The sequence below is a fragment of the Oryctolagus cuniculus genome, chromosome 6 (assembly GCF_051225735.1).
Source record: "Oryctolagus cuniculus isolate XC-2025 breed Fujian yellow rabbit chromosome 6, ASM5122573v1, whole genome shotgun sequence".
In the NCBI taxonomy this organism is placed as follows: Eukaryota; Metazoa; Chordata; class Mammalia; order Lagomorpha; family Leporidae; genus Oryctolagus; species Oryctolagus cuniculus.
This window is the reverse complement of record NC_142872.1, coordinates 155922469-155941286: the sequence shown is the minus strand read 5'-3', so window position 1 is coordinate 155941286 and position 18818 is coordinate 155922469. Positions and strand designations below refer to the sequence as shown.

The 18818-nt window shown below is 41.9% G+C and overlaps 1 protein-coding gene across 35 annotated transcripts in view; it reads left to right on the top strand.

Moving 5' to 3' along the window:
* CYRIB (CYFIP related Rac1 interactor B) overlaps window positions 1–18140 on the top strand; it is a 166856-nt gene extending 148716 nt beyond the window's left edge. For 34 of the 35 annotated variants that reach the window (XM_070075487.2, XM_070075485.2, XM_070075490.2 and 31 more), the window contains 7 exons: window positions 3459–3595; window positions 4507–4584; window positions 7114–7230; window positions 8132–8211; window positions 9437–9563; window positions 11674–11744; window positions 17397–18140. In XM_070075487.2, the coding sequence (XP_069931588.1) occupies window positions 3459–3595; window positions 4507–4584; window positions 7114–7230; window positions 8132–8211; window positions 9437–9563; window positions 11674–11744; window positions 17397–17460 (674 nt within the window). In that variant the 3' untranslated portion in view covers window positions 17461–18140. Of the gene's footprint in view, window positions 1–3458; window positions 3596–4506; window positions 4585–7113; window positions 7231–8131; window positions 8212–9436; window positions 9564–11673; window positions 11745–16529; window positions 16564–17396 lie in introns of all 35 variants that reach the window. The other variant, XM_089335691.1, reaches the window with a different exon arrangement.
* Window positions 18141–18818: the final 678 nt, after the last annotated feature.

The window sequence follows — 18818 nt, the reverse complement described above, 5'->3', positions numbered from 1 at the left end:
TTGCCTGCTAAAAGGAACTCTAGTATGATTAAACCACTTGGTAGAATTTCTCTCCAGCTTTACAGTAAGTCTTTTCCCACGTGATTTTCAGAACACAAAAGTTTAAATAACCCACAGACTTGAAAGGAGCTAATCTTCAGGCACTTGGATTATTTAAACTTTTGTGCTCTTAAAATAATGTCTGATTATGCTTGGTTCATGTGTCTGAAACTGCAGAAGATCAGACATAGGGGGCTAGCATTGTAGCACAGCTAGTAAAGTTGCAGCTTGCCACTGTGGCATGCAATATTGGAGTGCTGGTTCGAGTTCTAGGTGCTCTACTTCCAATCCAGCTTCCTGCTAATGTGCCTCAGAAGACAGTAGAGGATGGCTTAAGTACTTGGGCCCTTAGCCGCATAGGGTATCAGGATGGAGTTCTGCCTGCAGACTGTTGGCAACCATTTTGAGGAGCAAACCAGCCATGGAAGGAAGATCTCGGTCTCTGTTTCCTCCCTCTGTGCCTTTCTGTGGGATCCTTTGTCTCTGACTCCTCTCTTGAGGCCAGGAGTTGTTGACCAGTCAGTCTCTTGTATCAGCCTCAAACTGCAGGCAGGTGCTGACTGAGTTGCCACAGGCACATAGGCAGCCTTGCAGTCTTGGGTTTCTCAGCTTCAGCTGTTCATGGGCAGAAGCTCCGCAGCTCCTGGTCACTGGCATCTGCACTCAGCCTAGTGACCTGACTCCCCCCAAAGTGGTAGCATACTTGGAATGCTGAAATTAACCCTGAGATTTGGTGAGATGTAGGCAAATGGAAACTTTCTTTTTTTTTAGTAGCCTGCAGCAGCATTTTTAAATTATTGTTCTCGTCTCTCTGACTTTACTTTGTGCTTTCATTAACAATGACCCATGGAATGAGTGTGTGTGTGTGTGTGTGTGTGTGTATATGATCGATCGATCTTCCATATACTGGTTCATTCCCCAAATGGCCGCAACAGCCCAGGGTTGATCCAAACTCAATCTAGGAGCCCAAAGCTTCTTCCGGATCTCCCACGTGGGTGCAGGGGGCCAAGGACTTGGGCCACCCTCTGCTGCTTTCCCAAGCACATTAGCAAGGAGCTGGATTGGAAGTGGAGTAGCTGGGTCTTGAACTGGCGTCCATGTGGGATGCCAGTGTCACAGTGCTAGACCCCGATATCTTTCCTTTTGCACACCCTGTTCTGCCTGTATGGGTCTTACAGTTCCTCCACTATATCATGCTCTTCTCAGCTCAGGGTCTGACTCCCTGCCCTGTCTGCAAAGTCCTGATTATCCTTAGTGTACACCCCCATTTCTGCCCATATATCATTGTTCAGAGAAGTCTTCCTGAGCTTTCACCTAGGCAAGCTCCTGTTTTCTACCTTTCCACTGTACCCTATATTTCTTTCTAACACATATCCAACTTTGTTTTAAGTAACAAGACTTCCCCTGTGCATAGGGAGCTCATCTTTCCATCTGTTTCCCCACTGCCTGGCATAGAGAAATTAGTCCATTGCCTTTTGACTCTTGAAAAAAAAAAAGGCTAAGAGCTGTGATTTGGAGTTAGAGTGTAGATGAAAAGTAATGTCTTATGAAGTGTATAGCTCAGTACTTGACATGCAATAGATGCATATGACATTCCTACTATCAGTGTAATCAATAGATTAATACTTTATGAAGTTACAGAAGGCTAGGTGGGTTACTGCTTTATTTGAAAGACAGTTTAGGTGCCTGAGTCGTGGCGCCATAGATTACAGCCCCGGCATCCCATATGGGCACCGTTTCTAGTCCTGGCTGCTCCTCTTCCAATCCAGCTCTCTGCTATGGCCTGGGAAAGCAGTAGAAGATGGCCCAGGTCCTTGGGCCCCTGCACCCACATGGGATACCGGGAAGAAGTTCCTGGCTTCGGATCGGTGCAGCTGTGGGCATCGCGGCCATTTGGGGAGTGAATCAACGTACGGAAGAACTTTCTCTCTGTCTCTCCCTCTCACTGTCTGTAACTCTACCTCTCAAATAAATAAATAATTCTTTTTTTTTTTTTTTTTAAAAAGACAGTTTATTATAATGGAGAGAATAAGACTTTGGAGTCAGAAACATTTGACATTTACTAGCTATAAATGTCCTTGGACTCCTAACCTCTTTGAAATTCAGTTCCTACATCTATAATATCCATGTCATAGTTAAGGCTGAAAGTTAAATCAGAGATTGTATTAAGTGCACAGTGTGGATGTTGGCTCATAATTGGGTCTTCTAAATAGTAGGAAAGTTTTTTTTTTTTTTTTTTTTTTTTTAAGTTAAAAGTTGATCTGGGGCCAGCGCCACAGCTTACTAGGCTAATCCTCCGCCTTGCGGCGCCGGCACACCGGGTTCTAGTCCCGGTCAGGGCGCCAGATTCTGTCCCAGTTGCCCCTCTTCCAGGCCAGCTCTGTGCTGTGGCCAGGGAGTGCAGTGGAGGATGGCCCAAGTGCTTGGGCCCTGCACCCCATGGGAGACCAGGATAAGTACCTGGCTCCTGCCATTGGATCAGCGCAGTGCGTCGACCGCAGTGCGCTGGCCGCGGCGGCCATTGGAGGGTGAACCAACGGCAAAGGAAGACCTTTCTCTCTCTCTCTCTCTCTCACTGTCCACTCTGCCTGTCAAAAAAATAAATTAAAAAAAAAAAAAAAGTTAATCTGACAAATTTATTACTTATTAATATAATAAGTATATGTTAATCTTTTATTTACTGTCAGATAACTCCAACTGGAATCTTGCATGTTTTCTGATGATGTAACCTCTTTGTGAATTACTTTGATTTTTGGGTGTTTTTCATTATAAGTGAAATATCATATTTCCATTATATGTTTCCTAGTCTGGCATTCCACAAGTAGCATGTATTTCAAAGGCACCATTTTGGTTATGTAATAAATTAGAATATATCTGTCATGACCCTGAGATGCCAAGCCCTAAGAAGTCAGGAAGCTTCTTAAACCAAATTTAGTTAGCTAGAAGAAAGCAGTTTTGTATGTATACACAGACAGCATATTGGAAGTTGATCCAGTATTCATAGCTGTGTAGAGATTTAACTGTGTGAAACAGTGCCATGAGGAGGTTACTGAGCTGTAGGTAACAATTACCATTTCATAAAACCAAATTCTAGAATGTGCAGAATGGTGACTGTATTGTAAAATTTGCCCATTGATCCTGGCATTTAATTCTAATTCACTTATGCATTATTCTGAATATGGATTTACAGAATTATAAAATGGAATTAGTCCTTTTAAGATTTTTATTGTATTAAACAGTATGACTTTATATGCAGTACATCAGTTGCAAATTTTATACTTGTGTTGATTACATTTATATCATCTGTTTTCATTTTTAAAGAAACCTTTTCTGAGGATTAAGATACTATTGTTCAGTTTTGAATAAATGTTGCAGAGGTAGAAGCAACATAATGCTTGTATCTTTTTGTCTTTCTTCAGAAGCAGCATTACGAGGTCTTTTGGGAGCCTTGACAAGTACCCCGTACTCTCCCACCCAGCATTTAGAGCGAGAGCAGGCTCTTGCTAAACAGTTTGCAGAAATTCTTCATTTTACACTCCGGTTTGATGAACTCAAGGTACAATTTTCCTGATTGTTATAAAAATCATGAGTCTTTCAGTGAGTCATAGGAGGAAAAAGCCTGAAATCTTGTTAAAATGTGTTTAGCTGATCTGTGCTGGACTAAAAAAATGTAAAGCAGGATTTAAAAAGTATGGTGGACCTTTTGATATATTACACAGCAAATAAGAAACTGCCCAGTGTGTTGTCTTCATGTTAAAGCTTCTCTGAAACAGTAGCAATAGTAAGCTTCTTTTGTAATACTTCTTTGTTTTCTGCTCATTCCTACTGCTTTCAAATATTGTTAAAATTTCTCCCTTTATCCCCTTCATAATAAACAGCTCTCTTGCTGTTTGTAACTGTGAATATCCCCAGGTTAGAGGGAGTAAGTATAAAGGAATAAAGGGTTTTCTATTGTGAGACTGTTGGCAGTGATTAGGGGTGAGAGGTTGACGAGGGCCTTGGACTTTACAGGGCCTTGAGTATCTTGTCCGGAAAATGGAAGGGTTGGATGCTCACCTTTATTATTTTATGGTTGTAACATAGACAGCTATTACTTCTCTTACTAAGCACAAATAATTTGTGTGTAAAATTTTAGTCTGAAGGCAAATGAACATAAATAAAAGCTTCTGTTAATTGAGAGCGAATGCCTAGACATTTGTTTTTGTTTGTTTGGTAAAACCAGTATTAACTAAATTATAGGAATAAAAAAAAAAAAGGAAAATACACTGCCCATGATTGAAAAACAGTCTGTGGTTTTTATGTTCAGTAGGGGCTGAGCATAGTGTTACAGCTGTCTTGTATGTTGCCAGTTTTAGTTCTTAAAATAAGGGAATGTTATGTAACTCATCAAAACTGCATTTCAGTTTTTCACCTAATCTTTGCAATAGCATTTGGCATGTAACATTTTCTTCATAAATGTTTTCTCAGATGACGAATCCTGCCATACAGAACGATTTCAGCTATTACAGAAGAACGTTGAGTCGGATGAGGATTAATAATGTTCCAGTAAGTTACTGCTTTGAATTCGGGGTGTTAAGAATAACTCTGTTCATTTTATTTTATTTGTTCATTCTTTTGCTCATTCATTCAGATAATATTAAAGCTGGTGATAAAGTCAGTAATTATGGACAGCCAAAGCTGTGAGAGAAGAGAGCAAACTAGGAAGCCATTTGGTGGTATCTTATTTTTCCACTCCAGCTTTTCAATTCCCATGACTACTACTGTAAGGTTGCATCTAACATTGATACTTAACTAAAGTTTCTTTATGTATTACCATTTTAACTATACAAAAATTTTGTGAATTAGTAGTTACAAGTTTGTTTTTGTTTTCTGAAATTGACCTGGGATGTCAGAGATGACAGATGCTGGCAAGAAGGGAGGCAGAGTCATGGTCGTCGGCACATCAGTTCGGGGCCCTTGTGGCCATGGGACATGATGGCTGCCCTGCCTGTCCCCAGGCAATACAAGTCTTCTGTTTCCGTCGGTCTATGAACCTCTCCCATCGTCCTTCTTCTTAAACTATTAGGCACCCTTTTCTCCTTCAGGGAGTGAAAGCCACAAGTAAGATCTCAGTTAGTGATGAAGAAAATAGTACTATGTTCTCTTTGTGTTTTGAGAACCTCCGTTGTGTTCATTGGTGTGAAAAGAGAAATTTCAAAGCTCTGCTCCAGCTTCCCATAGGTAGTCTAATGGGGAAATACTATACCTGTGTCAGGAATGATATATTGTGTGATATTTTTAAAAATGCCAAAAGAGACTTTTTTTTTTTTTTTTTACAATTCAGTAGGTATTTACAAAATGGCTGCTCTCAGACAGGCACTGTGGTGGAGGAAGATTTCTTTTCCATGAGCTGTCTCTTACCTGCATAGACCAGTTTCTGATTTTATTTTAAAGCTTTATTTATTTGAAAGAGAGAGAGAGACTTTCATCTGCTGGTTCACTCCCCAATTGGCTGCAACGGCCGGAGCTCTGCCGATCTGAAGCCAGGAGCCAGGAACTTCTTCCGGGTCTCCCATGAGGGTGCACTGCTTTTCCAGGCCATAGCAGAGAGCTGGATGGGAAGTGGAGCAGCCAGGTCTTGAACCGGCACCTATAGGGGATGCCGGCGCTTAAGGCCAGAGCATGAATCCACTGCACCACAGCGCCGGCCCCCAAACCAGTTTCTGATTTGAAGCTGATCTCCTCATCTATCCTTTTTTTTTTTTTTTTTTTTGGACAGGCAGAGTAGACAGAGAGACAGAGAGAAAGGTCTTCCTTTTGCCATTGGTGACCTTTTGCCATTGGTTCACCCCTCAATGGCCACTGCGGCCTGCACACTGCACTGATCCGAAGCCAGGAGCCAGGTGCTTCTCCTGGTCTCTCATGGGGTGCAGGGCCCAAGTACTTGGGCCATCCTCCACTGCACTCCAGGGCCACAGCAGAGAGCTGGCCTGGAAGAGGGGCAACCAGGACAGAATCTGGCGCCCCGACTGGGACTAGAACCCGGTGTGCCGGCGCCGCAGGCGGAGGATTAGCCTATTGAACCATGGTGCCGGCCTCATCTATCCTCTTAATACCCACCATGTAAAGTAGAATGAAAGCAAAACAGCCAGTCATCTACCACAGCCATCCTTGCCATCAGCCAAGGCCATAAACATTGAAGTCATCTTTATTCTCTCTCATCCTCAGTAATTACAGAGAAAGGCAGTAGTTTTTCAAGTGAAATCTCTCTGCTGAGTCTCCTCTCTCCCGTTCTTCCACCTTTTCCTACTTCTGCTCCGCTTGGGAGCCTTATTCCTGTTCCTTTTGGTAAAAATCTGCCCCATCAGTTCATTTTCTTCAGAAATTTGACTTAATTGTAATTTCTTCTCACCCCACACCAAATGAAAGAAGAAGTGGAACTTAAGCTAGTATTAAAGACGTTCTGCAATCTGGCCCCAGCTTTGTGTTTCACTGGTTGCTGCCTCTTACTATACTGAGTATGCTGTTAATACTCTTAGCATTGTTACTGCACTTTACTGAGTCATTGGACAGCACGCTCTTCCCCTCTTCAGGAAGGATTAACTTGGTCACTTGCAACAGCTGCCTCTTCTGGTCCTTCCTAGTTTCTTTTAATGTAATCTTTCTTTTAGCACCTCCTCTGTCATCATTGTCTTTCAGCCTACCATTGAGGATGCTGTGTGAATACTTGGATGTTCATAGTGGAAGACAGGATCCAGCTTGAGAAACATCTTTCTGAACTCCACAGCATTTAGAACAGTCTTGTATTTAATACATGGTCTATCAGGTTTTATTTAATTCCTTAATAGCATTTGAAGTATTTTTACAGAGACTAATCTTTTTTAAAAAATTGTCTAATATCATTTGTTATCATTTTACTTTTAAAGAAAAAAAAATATGCACACAAGGGTCAGAATGAAATTTTGTCAAGAGTGTTTTTAGATTAATTTAACAAGCGTTAATGAGGTAAATTGACATCCTGCCTTGATCCTTTCATAAGTGTCACAGATTTAATAATTTATGAACTAATAGCAAGTGTTCTCACTGTCCACACAGGCAGAAGGAGAAAATGAAGTAAATAATGAATTGGCAAATCGAATGTCTTTGTTTTATGCTGAGGCAACCCCAATGCTGAAAACCTTAAGTGATGCCACGACAAAATTTGTCTCAGAGGTAAGCCTTCCTACCCAGCTGTTCTCTTCCACCTGTTGCAGACAGGATGCTTTCAGCACGTCACAGGACTGTAAATGCCATCAGGCTGGCAGACTCCCAGATGCACACCAGAGCTCTGGCCTTTGCCTGCCACCCACATGTCCACACCTCCCACCCACATATCCACACCTCCCTGCCTATTTGCAGTTTCTCTCTGGTGGTGCAGTTGACACTGCAGCAGTAACCTGGCCAAACCAAACTCTTGGTCATCTATCCTCCATGCCTTTCCTCCATTCTTTCCTTTCTGCAAGCAGAAACATGGAAGATACCATGTTAAATTCCTGTCTTTGCTCAATCCCTACATCTGCTCCACCAAACTGTCTTACTGGCTTTCCCTCCAAAATATATCATGAATCTGAAAACTGAACCCTTCGCTTACTGCCTGTCCAGATCCAGACCTCTGCCCTCCCAACCGACTTAGCACATTTGGGTTCCAAGTATTAATTCTTCCATTCTTGCCTGTGTAATCCTTTCTGCATAGATCTGCCAGGTAATCTTAAAACGTAAACCACATTGCCTCCCTCTTCTGCTTACTGCATTTCCAGTGACCCCCTGGTCCCCATAGGATAAAGCTCAGATACCACATGGCCTCTGAAGCTGTGCACCTCTGGCTCCTGTCTGCATGGCTGGGGTGGTTCTCACCAGCTGGCGTGGCAGTGCCTCTGGGGAGAGCAGGGCCTTGGCTGCGGTGTTCAGCTGTCTCCCCAGAGCTCAGAACAGTGCTGAGGATCTGTTGCATTCTTTAGAAAATCAGGAGTAGGAGCTAGATTTTAAAGTTACTTATTTTTCATGGTATGCTGGTTTTAAATGATATATAAGTTAGTAACATCACTTTTACTTTTTATTCTCCTTGTACTTACAGAATAAAAATTTACCAATAGAAAACACCACAGATTGTCTAAGCACCATGGCTAGTGTTTGCAGAGTCATGCTTGAAACACCGTGAGTATTAACTAATCTTTTTCCCTTTGACAACACTGTTGAGATAACCGCTATTTCAAAACGTGTCCAAATAAGAACATGTCCGTCTTGGAAGGTAGAAACTAAGTATATCTGAAGCATCAAGTATTAGTATATGAACAAATTTAAATAATTCGTAAGGTTGATGTATCTTCTGGTTAAGTATAAAGTAGAGCCGGTCTTCAGGTCCCTCAAATGAATTGGACTAAATAGGATTCTTCAGAACAGAGACCTTGATTTTTGGGGAGCAGAATGGGGAGAGGAAATGCTTTAAATTAAAGCTCCTTGGCTATGCTTCTCACCTTCTTTGTACCTTCTTAGTAAAGAACTTGCCTTTTTGCCTGAGGGCTAGAGTTATTTTTCTGTTTATCCCTTTCTCTCCCAGAGTTGGTATTAGTCTGTTGTTCCACAAACTTAATTCCCCTCTGAGTTTCCGTTTCTCAGGCCTTTGCCTTGTATACCACAATGTGTTCTGGTTGGATTTTCCTGTCAGCAGGCAGAGAGAATCCCTCTGGATTCTTGAAGGATAACTGGTTTTTACTGACAACTTTTGTTTTCCTGTACTTTTTTTCCCCCAAAGCCTTATTACACACATCATCTGTTTGGAAACCTTATGAAGTAGGAGGGCAACACTCTCCTCCTCACTTGGGAGAGCAAGATCCTGAGACTGAAGGAACTTATGCAGCTGGGGCCAACCTCTCCCACAGGCCTGGGTGTCTTCATCCCAGTTCCAGACTCTTCCTGCCTACTGTGTCACACTGCCTTCTGTAGAGGAACAAGTCATGTTCTCCTTTTCCCAAAACAGAGAAGAGTGTGATAGAATTTCAGTAAAATTCATTTCCAGTAACACAGTGATGGTTAAATTAGATTAGCCCCTAAAGAGCAAACCTACCAGCTCTGGCAGACCCATGGCTTTTTCATCATTTGATGGTAACAGCCTTTGTGTAGTAGCTATCCTCAGACTTCTTCCCAGAACCACTTGTGAGCACTCTGAACTGGTTGCTTGCAGTCAAGCAGGAGGGGTATTACACCAAGTTAGGTGCAGAGAGATTGTGGTATGGGGTGTCACCTCTCCATCCAGCACCTTCTCATCATGGTCACATCCATTACAGAGATGGAAGGGGTAAGTCAGTATCATGTGAAGGTGGAATCTGCTGTCTGAAGAGTTTTGTGCTATGCCTTATTTAGAGTCTTTTCTGCCCTCCAGGGAATACAGAAGCAGGTTTACAAATGAAGAAACAGTGTCCTTCTGCTTGAGAGTAATGGTGGGTGTTATCATCCTCTATGACCATGTGCATCCAGTGGGAGCATTTGCCAAAACCTCCAAAATTGATGTAAGTTGTATGTTATTTTAATAGTTGCAAGCAATTTCCGTACGTTGGACACCATAAGTTTTTATTTTATTTAAAGAAAGCCAGCGCGCTGGACTCTTTACAGAGCTCCCATTTGTAGTTTGTGGTAAGTGGTGGCCTGTGACCTGCATTGCTCTTTTGCCAGGTTTCTTGCAGCCTGTTTGCAGGTGGTGTGGATGACTGAAGAGCGACCGTTGTCTTTAGAGCACTTTGGCAGGGGGTGGGGGAGAGGGGAGAGTTGCTTTACTTATTTGGCAGTACATATAGGTCATAAGATACAAGAAGTTCCCTGGGGCTGGCGTTGACGCATAACAGGTTAAACCAGTGCCTGCAGCGCGGGCTTCCCATATGGGTTCCAGTTTCAGTCCTGACTGCTCCACTTTCTATCCAGCTGCTTGCTAATGCACCTGGGAAAGCAGTAGAAGATGGCCTGACTGCTTGGGTCCCTGTACCCACATGGCAGACCTGGTTGAAGCTCCTGGCTTCTGGCTTTGGCCTGGCCAGCCTTGGCCATTGCAGCCACTGGGCTGTTAATCAGTGGATGAAAGAGTTCTTTCTCTCCACAACTGCCTTTCCCTCTCTGTAACTCTTCCTTTCAAAATAAATAAATATTTTTTTTAAAAAATCCCTTTTTCTAATCAAGTCTTTTAATTCCTTTGGCCAAAGGGCCTTTCCAAGAGCAGATTTATTTAAAAACATGTATGTGAATACCGAGACTCCAGGGAACAAACTATGACTTGATGTGTTTTCTTTCCCCTACCCTGTTGTCATAATTCGTGACTGTAGCCAAGTTTCTACATTCCTTGTCTCTATAATAAAGTTTATATTAGAGATAGAGTAGTTTTGAAGTTTCTTCCCTCACCTTCTCACATCCAGTTCATCAGTGCTCTAACCAGCATTTGAAGAAAATTGTCTCCTGGTTTCCCTTTCACAGCTAGTTCAGGCTGGCAGCAGTTTGGATCTTGATTGATGATGCTAGTCTTGCTGCCATGCACATCCAAAGAAAATAGGTATTTCCTGTGTGTGTTTACTGAAATGTCTTGTATTTTTCTCCTGAACATGACTGGAAACTACTTTGTGGAAATGTAGGTGTTACCTCCCCTTTCCTATCAGAACAACTAAAGTTTAGGTAATTAAGATAGAATTGCTGGTGAGTGGAGTGGGAGGAGTAGAAGCCACGCCTGGCTTCTGCAGCCTGTGTTCTTCCTACTGCACTGTGCTTGTGATAATGGGAGGGGTCTTCCCCGCATGTCCTCTTCACCAGTTGTTTCCTCCTTCCCTCCCTCCCTTCCTTTCAGGTGTATTTATTTACTTGAAAGGCAGAGTTACAGAGAGAGAGGGAAAGAGAGAGAGAGATTCCGTTTACTGGTTAACTGCCCAAATGGCCACATGGCTGGGGCTAGGCCAGGTGGAAGCCAGGAGTTTCATTTGGATCTTTCACATAGATGGGAAGGACCCAAGTACTTGGGTCATCCTTCACTGCTTTTGGATCAGAAGTGGAGCACCCAGGACTTAAACCAGTGCCCGTATGGGATGCTGGTGTCTCGGGCAGAGGCTTAACCTCCATGTCACAACACTGGCCCCTGTTCCCTTTCTTACTAGCTGTAGCTGGTCCCTGCTTCCTGCCGTCAGCTCCAGATGAGCCGTCCCAGCATTCAGGGCTCCCTGTAATCCTGTTCCAGCCTCGACAAACTCTTGTCAGTCCTCTGCTTTGAGAACCTGCATGTTTTTGTCGTGAGATTTTTTCTGCCTGCATCCTCCTTGGATCTTCACTACACATATCCATTCTGTCCTTGAAATGGCTACTTAACACTTTTCAGGAAGTCTTCCCTAAACAAACCCTTTGTTTTTGGTTGTGTGAGTGGTACTTTAGTTTGATTTATTTGTTTCTTTAAAAGTTTCATTTCATTGACAAACTGAAAATGATAACGCTCACATAGTTTTTTTCTGTTCTAAGAATAATTAATTTGCCCTTTCTAGAGTGTGAACTCTGTAGTCCATAGTTGTGGTGCTGATTTAAGTTTATTTTACTTTAATGAAAATGAATGTTATTGAAAACTGGGTGATTTGTTCTGTTTTCTTTTATCCTCAGATGAAAGGTTGTATCAAAGTTCTTAAGGACCAGCCTCCCAACAGTGTAGAAGGTCTTCTAAATGCTCTCAGGTGTGTATCTGTCAGGAAAATACTTGGCTTATGTATATGTAAAAAAAAAAAAAAGATTCTTCAACATGGAAATACCACAAAGGAAATGCAGATAAATATTCAAGCTAGAAATATGCAGGTCTGATTTTGCTGATTGGTGTATTTATCCAGTAGCGGTTGTAGGATTTTATGATGAGAAATGTATGTATCCACATGAGAACAGCAGTTTTGTGTCTTGGTTGAAGATTTGGCTTTTACTTTTTTCTCCTCTTGAAGCAGAGATTACTTATTTTTTTTTTTAAATAAAAGTAATACATGCTAACTGTAAATAAACTTGAGAAAACACAGGAAATTTTAAAGAAAAAGAAATTCATATAATCTCACTGTGTTGAGCCATCTGGAGTTCTTTCCTGTGTTGTATGGCTGATCATAGCCCTATGTGCTAGTTACATTTTTATAAAATAATTCCATACAGGTTTTTTAGAACCAGTTCTTTTCCCTGAGTAGAGTATAATTGCAGATACAGCCTGTGTTATTTTTTTCTGTATTTCTTACAATGGAAATAGTCATTAGATGATGTCTTTTCTCAGCTTTCTCTTACTTTAGTTACAGAAGATCCTAAGAATGCTAGAGTATTTTTAAATGAAACTCTCAGTACTTCCTTACATTTTGGCCACAGAAATTTAACTTGTGAAATAATTTCCCTGAAAGGAAAGTCAGTTTCCCATTGCTTGATTACTTTGGTTTTAAATACAAAAATTGTATGAACACATGAAAAAGCAAAATGTTGGCTGTCATTTCAGCAGAGTGAAACCATCAGATGATGTTACTGAGAATATGAAAGGCATCCTATAGCCATGACAGCTAAAATAAGAGAAGTCTATTCTAAATGGAACATTAGATATATTAAGGAACTCAAAAATCCTAATAATGTCAGACTGTTTGAAATATAAGCCTGGTCTTTACAATGCAAACATTGAGTTTTCAATACTTTAGGTGATGTGAGTCTTACCTCCTCAGTAACTTTCTGGACGCCCCTGTGTCTCAGTCAGTCTGATTTTTCTTCAAAGCCAGCCAGTGGCAGGAAGCCTTCTGTTTGAACTTAGAGGTAATTCCGGTGCAGGAGGTTTTAGTTTTACTTCTTTACCATGGAGAAAGTATGCCTATGAGATCAGTGTAAAGCTGTGAACCTAGTAATGTTTTTTAGACTTTAGGGGTAATTACTCTTTTTATTTAGCATTAGGTTAGGGCAAAGGAGGGCAGTCAGGGCTGGTGAAAGATGGTGGCAAAGCTCCCCCTGCCCCCCTGTGATCTGCATTTGAGGAAAGGGGGAGAAAAATGCCGTGGAGGCAAGTGCTACCTGTCAGTTCTGTGACATTTTTCTTTCCAAATAGATGACTGAAATTAGAAAACAAAATTTTGATCTAGATGTAACTCTTGAGCTGTTTTGTCCATAGTGTCTGGTATTCATTCTTGTACCTGGGAAGTTTTGTAAGGTTAACCCTTACACCTGGGTGCTTATCTAGCAGTGGTTTTAGTTGGCAGTGTTTCCTAGCCCTGTCATCACCACAGCTGTGAGCTGTTTGTGATTGGTGGGAATGGGATAGTAATAGTGTCTCCACTGTATAGACTCAAAAGTTCCCTCAGCTCTGAGAAATTAAAGAGTATGTACCTAGTAACTGTTGGGATGTAGTTTCAAATCCAGGATTTCATTCTGAAAACCCCATGCTCTCATTAAGTGTTAGGTTTATCATGTGATACACTTGAGGGTGGCATTATTACTAATGCAGGCAGCCATGTCCAGAGCGCGTAGCCTCTTCACTAGGTCTCAGTTTGAGCTCAGGCACCTTCACTCACTGCTTCATGTGAGCCTCACCTTTCATATGCTTCACGCAGAGCACACAGGTAATGTTAATAAGGCATTTTATTTTATTTTTTTCACTTGAGAGGTAGACTTACAGACAGAGAGGGAGAGACAGAGAGAAAGATCTTCCATCCACTGGTTCACTCTCCAAATGGCTGCAATGGCCAGAACTGGGCCTGTCTGGGCACATTTCTCCCATGCAGGTACAGGGGCCCAAGCACTTAGGTCTTTTTTTTTTTTTTTTTTTTTTTTTTTTTTTGGCAGGCAGAGTGGACAGTGAGAGAGAGAAATAGGGAGGAAGGTCTTCCTTTACCGTTGGTTCACCCTCCAATGGCTGCTGCGGCCGGCACGCTGTGGCCAGTGCACCGTGCTGATCCGAAGCCAGGAGCCAAGTGCTTCTCCTGGTCTCCCATGGGGTGCAGGGCCCAAGCCCTTCGGCCATCCTCCAATGCACTCCCTGGCCACAGCAGAGAGCTGGCCTGGAAGAGGGGCAACCGGGACAGAATCCGGCACCCTGACTGGGACTAGAACCCAGTGTGCTGGCGCCACAGGCAGAGGATTAGCCTATTGAGCCATGGCACCGGCCACTTGGGTCATTTTCAACTGCTTTCCCAGGCCATTAGCAGAGAAAGTGATTGGAAAAGGAACAGCCAGAACATGAACTGGCGGCCATATGGGATTCTGGCTCTGCCCCACAGCGCCGGCCCCAAGAATGCATTATAGCCCCAAAATATGTAAGTGTTGTGACTTAGACCTTTACAAAATGGAGCTTACCATTTGCAGAAGTGTTGACCAAAACATTTAAACTGGAGGTGTAACCACATACACAGACACACACATATGCTTTGTTTTGAATGATTTTCTGTCGTAATTATATATATAGTACCTCCAACTAACACTATGCTGAGAAAGCAAAAAGTTGTGTCTGTGATTTACAATCAGAGAAATGGGACAAAATGCCTTTAATAAGAGGAAAAGAGAGGGGCCAACACTGTCGCGTAGTGGGTAAATCCACCGCCTTGCAGTGCTGGCATCCCATATGGGTACCGGTTCATGTCTTGGCTGCTCCACTTCTGATCCAGCTCTCTGCTAATTGCCTGGGAAAGCTGTAAAAGATGGCCCAAGTCCTTGTGCGCCTGCACATGCGTGGAAGACCTGGAAGAAGCTCCTGGCTTTGGATCAGCACTGCTCCAGCCATTGAGGCCAATTGGGGAGTGAACCAGTGGATGGAAGACACCTCTCTCTCTCTCTTTCTCTCTCTCTTTCTCTCTCTCTCTCTCTCTGACTCTTGAATTTCAAATAAATAAATCTTAAAAAAAAAAAGCGAAGGAGAGCTAGAGAGGGGAGTTCATGTTCAGTGCTACATAATTGTCTTTAAATTTAAGAGTAGAAGTAAATAATAGTTGCTTTTCTTCAGTAGAAGAGCTATATGTACTTGGAAAAAGGACTGCTTTAGTGCACAAAAGGAGATAATACTTGATATCTCCATATTATTTTCACACACATTTGATATTACTAACCTTGACTTGACAAAAAATGAAATGACATCATATGCCTGTTTGTTAGCTGCCCGTGATGGGTCTGAAAACTGCGGGGAGCTAAGATCACACCTACAGAGGAAGAGACTGCTTGTGTCATGTGGAGAGAGGCAAACACTCAAAATTCAGAAGCTCACAGTACCTCGCGAGTTTAGTGACATTTTTAAAGATTTATTTATTTATTTGAAAGAGTTAACAGAGAAGGAGAGACAGATCTTCCATTTGTTTGTTGACTCCACAGATGACTGCAGTGGCCAGGACTGGGCCAGGCCGAAGCCAAGAGCCAGGAACTGGGAACTTTATCCAGATCTCCCACGTGGGTGCAAGGGCCATCTTCTGCTTTTCCTTGGCACATTATTAAGGAACTGGATTGGAAGTAGAGTAGCCAAGACTCAAATCTGCACCCATAGGGATGCACACTGGCTCCAGGATTGTGATATTTTTACTCTGTATAAAGCAGGCTAAATGTTTGCTAAATCGTGTCCCAGTTAATGTCAGTGATCTTGTGTGGGCTTTTCTTTCCATTCTAGCAACATCACTTGTCTTCCTACCCCAAGTATTGATTGAGCACTTGTTAGGTGCCAGTCATGCTAGCGTCTCTTTCATATATGAGAATGGTTTGGAATTGACTTGAAGTAATATTGTAGAGAGTATATTAGTACACAATTACCGTGTGTGTCTTTCTACCTCTCCAAAGATGTTCTTGATTGCAGATGCTTTCTTTGATTTTTAAATGGATTTGAAATGAACTTAACAAGAGTTGAGCTTAAACCTTGAAACTGTCTTGTGTACCTGCTTAGAAGTCTACAGTTCTTAATGTTATATGTGAAACTCTTGTAAACCAAACCAATGGATTATTTCCAAAAAGCTCCCACATTTAAGCATTTTTTTCCATTGCTTCTAATCTGGCCAAAGCCTTGATCATTTCCCCTGCGGTCCTCAGTATCAGGCCCTTGTCTGGTCCCCCTGCTGCTCCTCCTGTTCCGTAGAATGATCCTTTCAAAACAGAAATGAGGCGTAGGCTTTTGGTGCTGCAGTTAAGACCCCTCTTGGGATGCCCCCATCCCATATCAGTTTTGGGTTCTGCTACCCATCCAGCTTCCTGCTAAGGTACGTGCACATTGGTAGGCAGCAGGTGATGGCTCTAGTTTGTGGGTCCCTGCCCAACCACATTGGAGACCTAGATTGAGTTCCAGGTTTCTAGCTCGTGCCTGGCCTAGCCCTGACTTTGTTGCTGTCATTTGGGGAGTGAACCAGTGGATTGAAATCCCATCACCTTCTACTTAATGTCCTCTATTGGCTTTCACTGCACTTGAAATTGTCAGCCTCCTTACTAGCGATCTGTGATGTCTACATGAGCAAGTCTTCTTGGCTACTACTGCTTGTACTTTTCTCCCTCCGCAGGATGGTAAACTTCTGGAACAGTGTCTGACACTAAGTAGGTTTGCCTGTTGGTTTCTGCTGTTTAAAGGAATCCCATGGTGAATGTTGTCATAATTACTAATTCTTCTTTGGATTCTTAATTTGAGTTTGCATGATCATAGTAAAACACACCTACTTGGAGATAAGGAACACTCAGAATTAAGGTATTCTCTAAGTGCCAGATTGAGGGATGTGACGGTTGTGGTAGTTCTGCTGTCTTATATACAGAACAGAACAGAGGTGGTGCAATTCGCTGTAAAGGGCCCAGGGTAAGCAAATATTTTAGTCTGTGTGAGCCATGTGACTTCTGTCACAGCTACTCTGTCATTTGCTGTCATAGCAAGAAGATAACTGTCAGGAATATGTAAATGAATCAGTGTGGCAAATTATATGCGAACATTGAGGTTTACTGTGTAAATGAATCAGCAAGGTATGTCATATGGAAATACTGAGATTTGAATTTGACACATTTTTAATTTTTCCCCTGACCCATCCAAAACGTAAAAACTAGAAATATGCTTAGCTCACAGGCTGTGGTAAAAAGAGATGGATTGGATTTGGCTCATGGACCACGATTTGCCAACCTCTGGGATAGAACACTTAACTTCATCTGAGTGAGAAGTTACAGCTAATTAATGACAATGAGGGTTTAACATTTTAAGTTGTAACTAAGTGAAATAGCTGTTAGCTTGTCTGTTGGCTGGTCAGCATCTATGGTATGGGAATCTGAACTGGGTTAAAGCTGTAGTGAAGAGACAGAATTTTGTGAGAGATTTCCCTGACCTATTGCTCATCTTGCCATAATCATAAAACCTGATAGAATTCCATAGTGCTGCTCTTTTCTTTCAGGTACACAACAAAACATTTGAATGATGAGACTACCTCCAAGCAAATTAAATCCATGCTGCAGTAACAGTCCTGGAGTGGGCCCTGCTGTGGACAGAAGACAGTGTTCTGCAATGACTGAGAATGCACAGTTTTTTAGTGATTGCAATTACTATCTCATTTATTCTTGCTTTTATTTCTTTCCTCTGTTCCTCTTCCCTCTTTTTTAATCATGTTCTTGTTCTTAAGACTTCTTTTCTGTGCCAAAATCAGTAAAGTTACACTCTGAAGGGATATTGTCCTTTCAAAAAGGCCATCTAAGGCAGCTAATTATGCATTGCATTGGGGTCTCTACTGAGAAAAATTCTGTGACTTGAACTAAATATTTTTAAATGTGGATTTTTTTTGAAAACTAATATTTAATATTGCTTCTCCTGCATGGCAAAACTGCCTATTCTGCTATTTAAAAGCCCTCAACAACTTTATTTTCTACTGCCGCTTTTTTCATGTGCAGCCAAAATGAAAATGTTTAAATTAATTGTGTTGTACAAATGGTACTCAACACAAACGTTTTTTAAATTAGTAAGACTTTTGTTTAAAGTTTTAATTTTGCATTTTGACTTTTTTTGTAAGGATGTATGTTGTGTGTTTAACCTTTATTAACTAACGTTAAAAACTGTGATGTGTGCGTAGAATATTACGTATGCATGTTCATGTTTAAAGAATGGCTGTTGATGATAAAATAAAAATCAGCTTTCATTTTTCTAAGTGTGGTTGGTTTACTGACGTTTTGTTTTTAGGCTTTTGAAGTTTTCCCCGTGTATATTTTATGGAATTTGTATATGTTACCTGATTTGTCCTTCTTTTAGGGGAGAACTGGGTCTTACTGATAGTGTTTTTCGTAATTGTTGTCAGTGTACATAGTTTTCATTGATTTTAAGATTTTGTTAAGTGTGATAAGATCAGTGATCTTGTCATTAACTTGACTTTTTCTTAATTTACTATTATGTGGATGTAATAATAAAGGGAAAGCCACACTCTGTTTGATTTTCGGTTCGCAGGAGTGAGAGCCTAGCAGCATGAGGCAGAGTGTGGAAGGAAGAGCAGCCCTTGACACACTGGGAGGAGAGTGAGTAGAAGAGAAACTCCTAGGAGAAAAGTGAAACGTGAGGGCCATGACCCCACTGGTGATAGAAAACTAACATGTTTTTCAGTTTAAGATCCTAAAATCCAAGTTTCATGATTAAGAACAAGCTGCTCCAGATGTCTGCTGCAGCCACGCCAGTGGTGTACGGAGAGGACTGAGATGTGACAGAATTCAGTGGTTAGCCGTGCCAGAGAATCCCAGAGGCTGGCGTCACGTCCTTCTGGGTTTGTAGCAGCACACCAAGGCTCACACGGCCTTGCTGGTGGAATCCTGCTGACCCCTTAGGCTCCTCCTGCTCA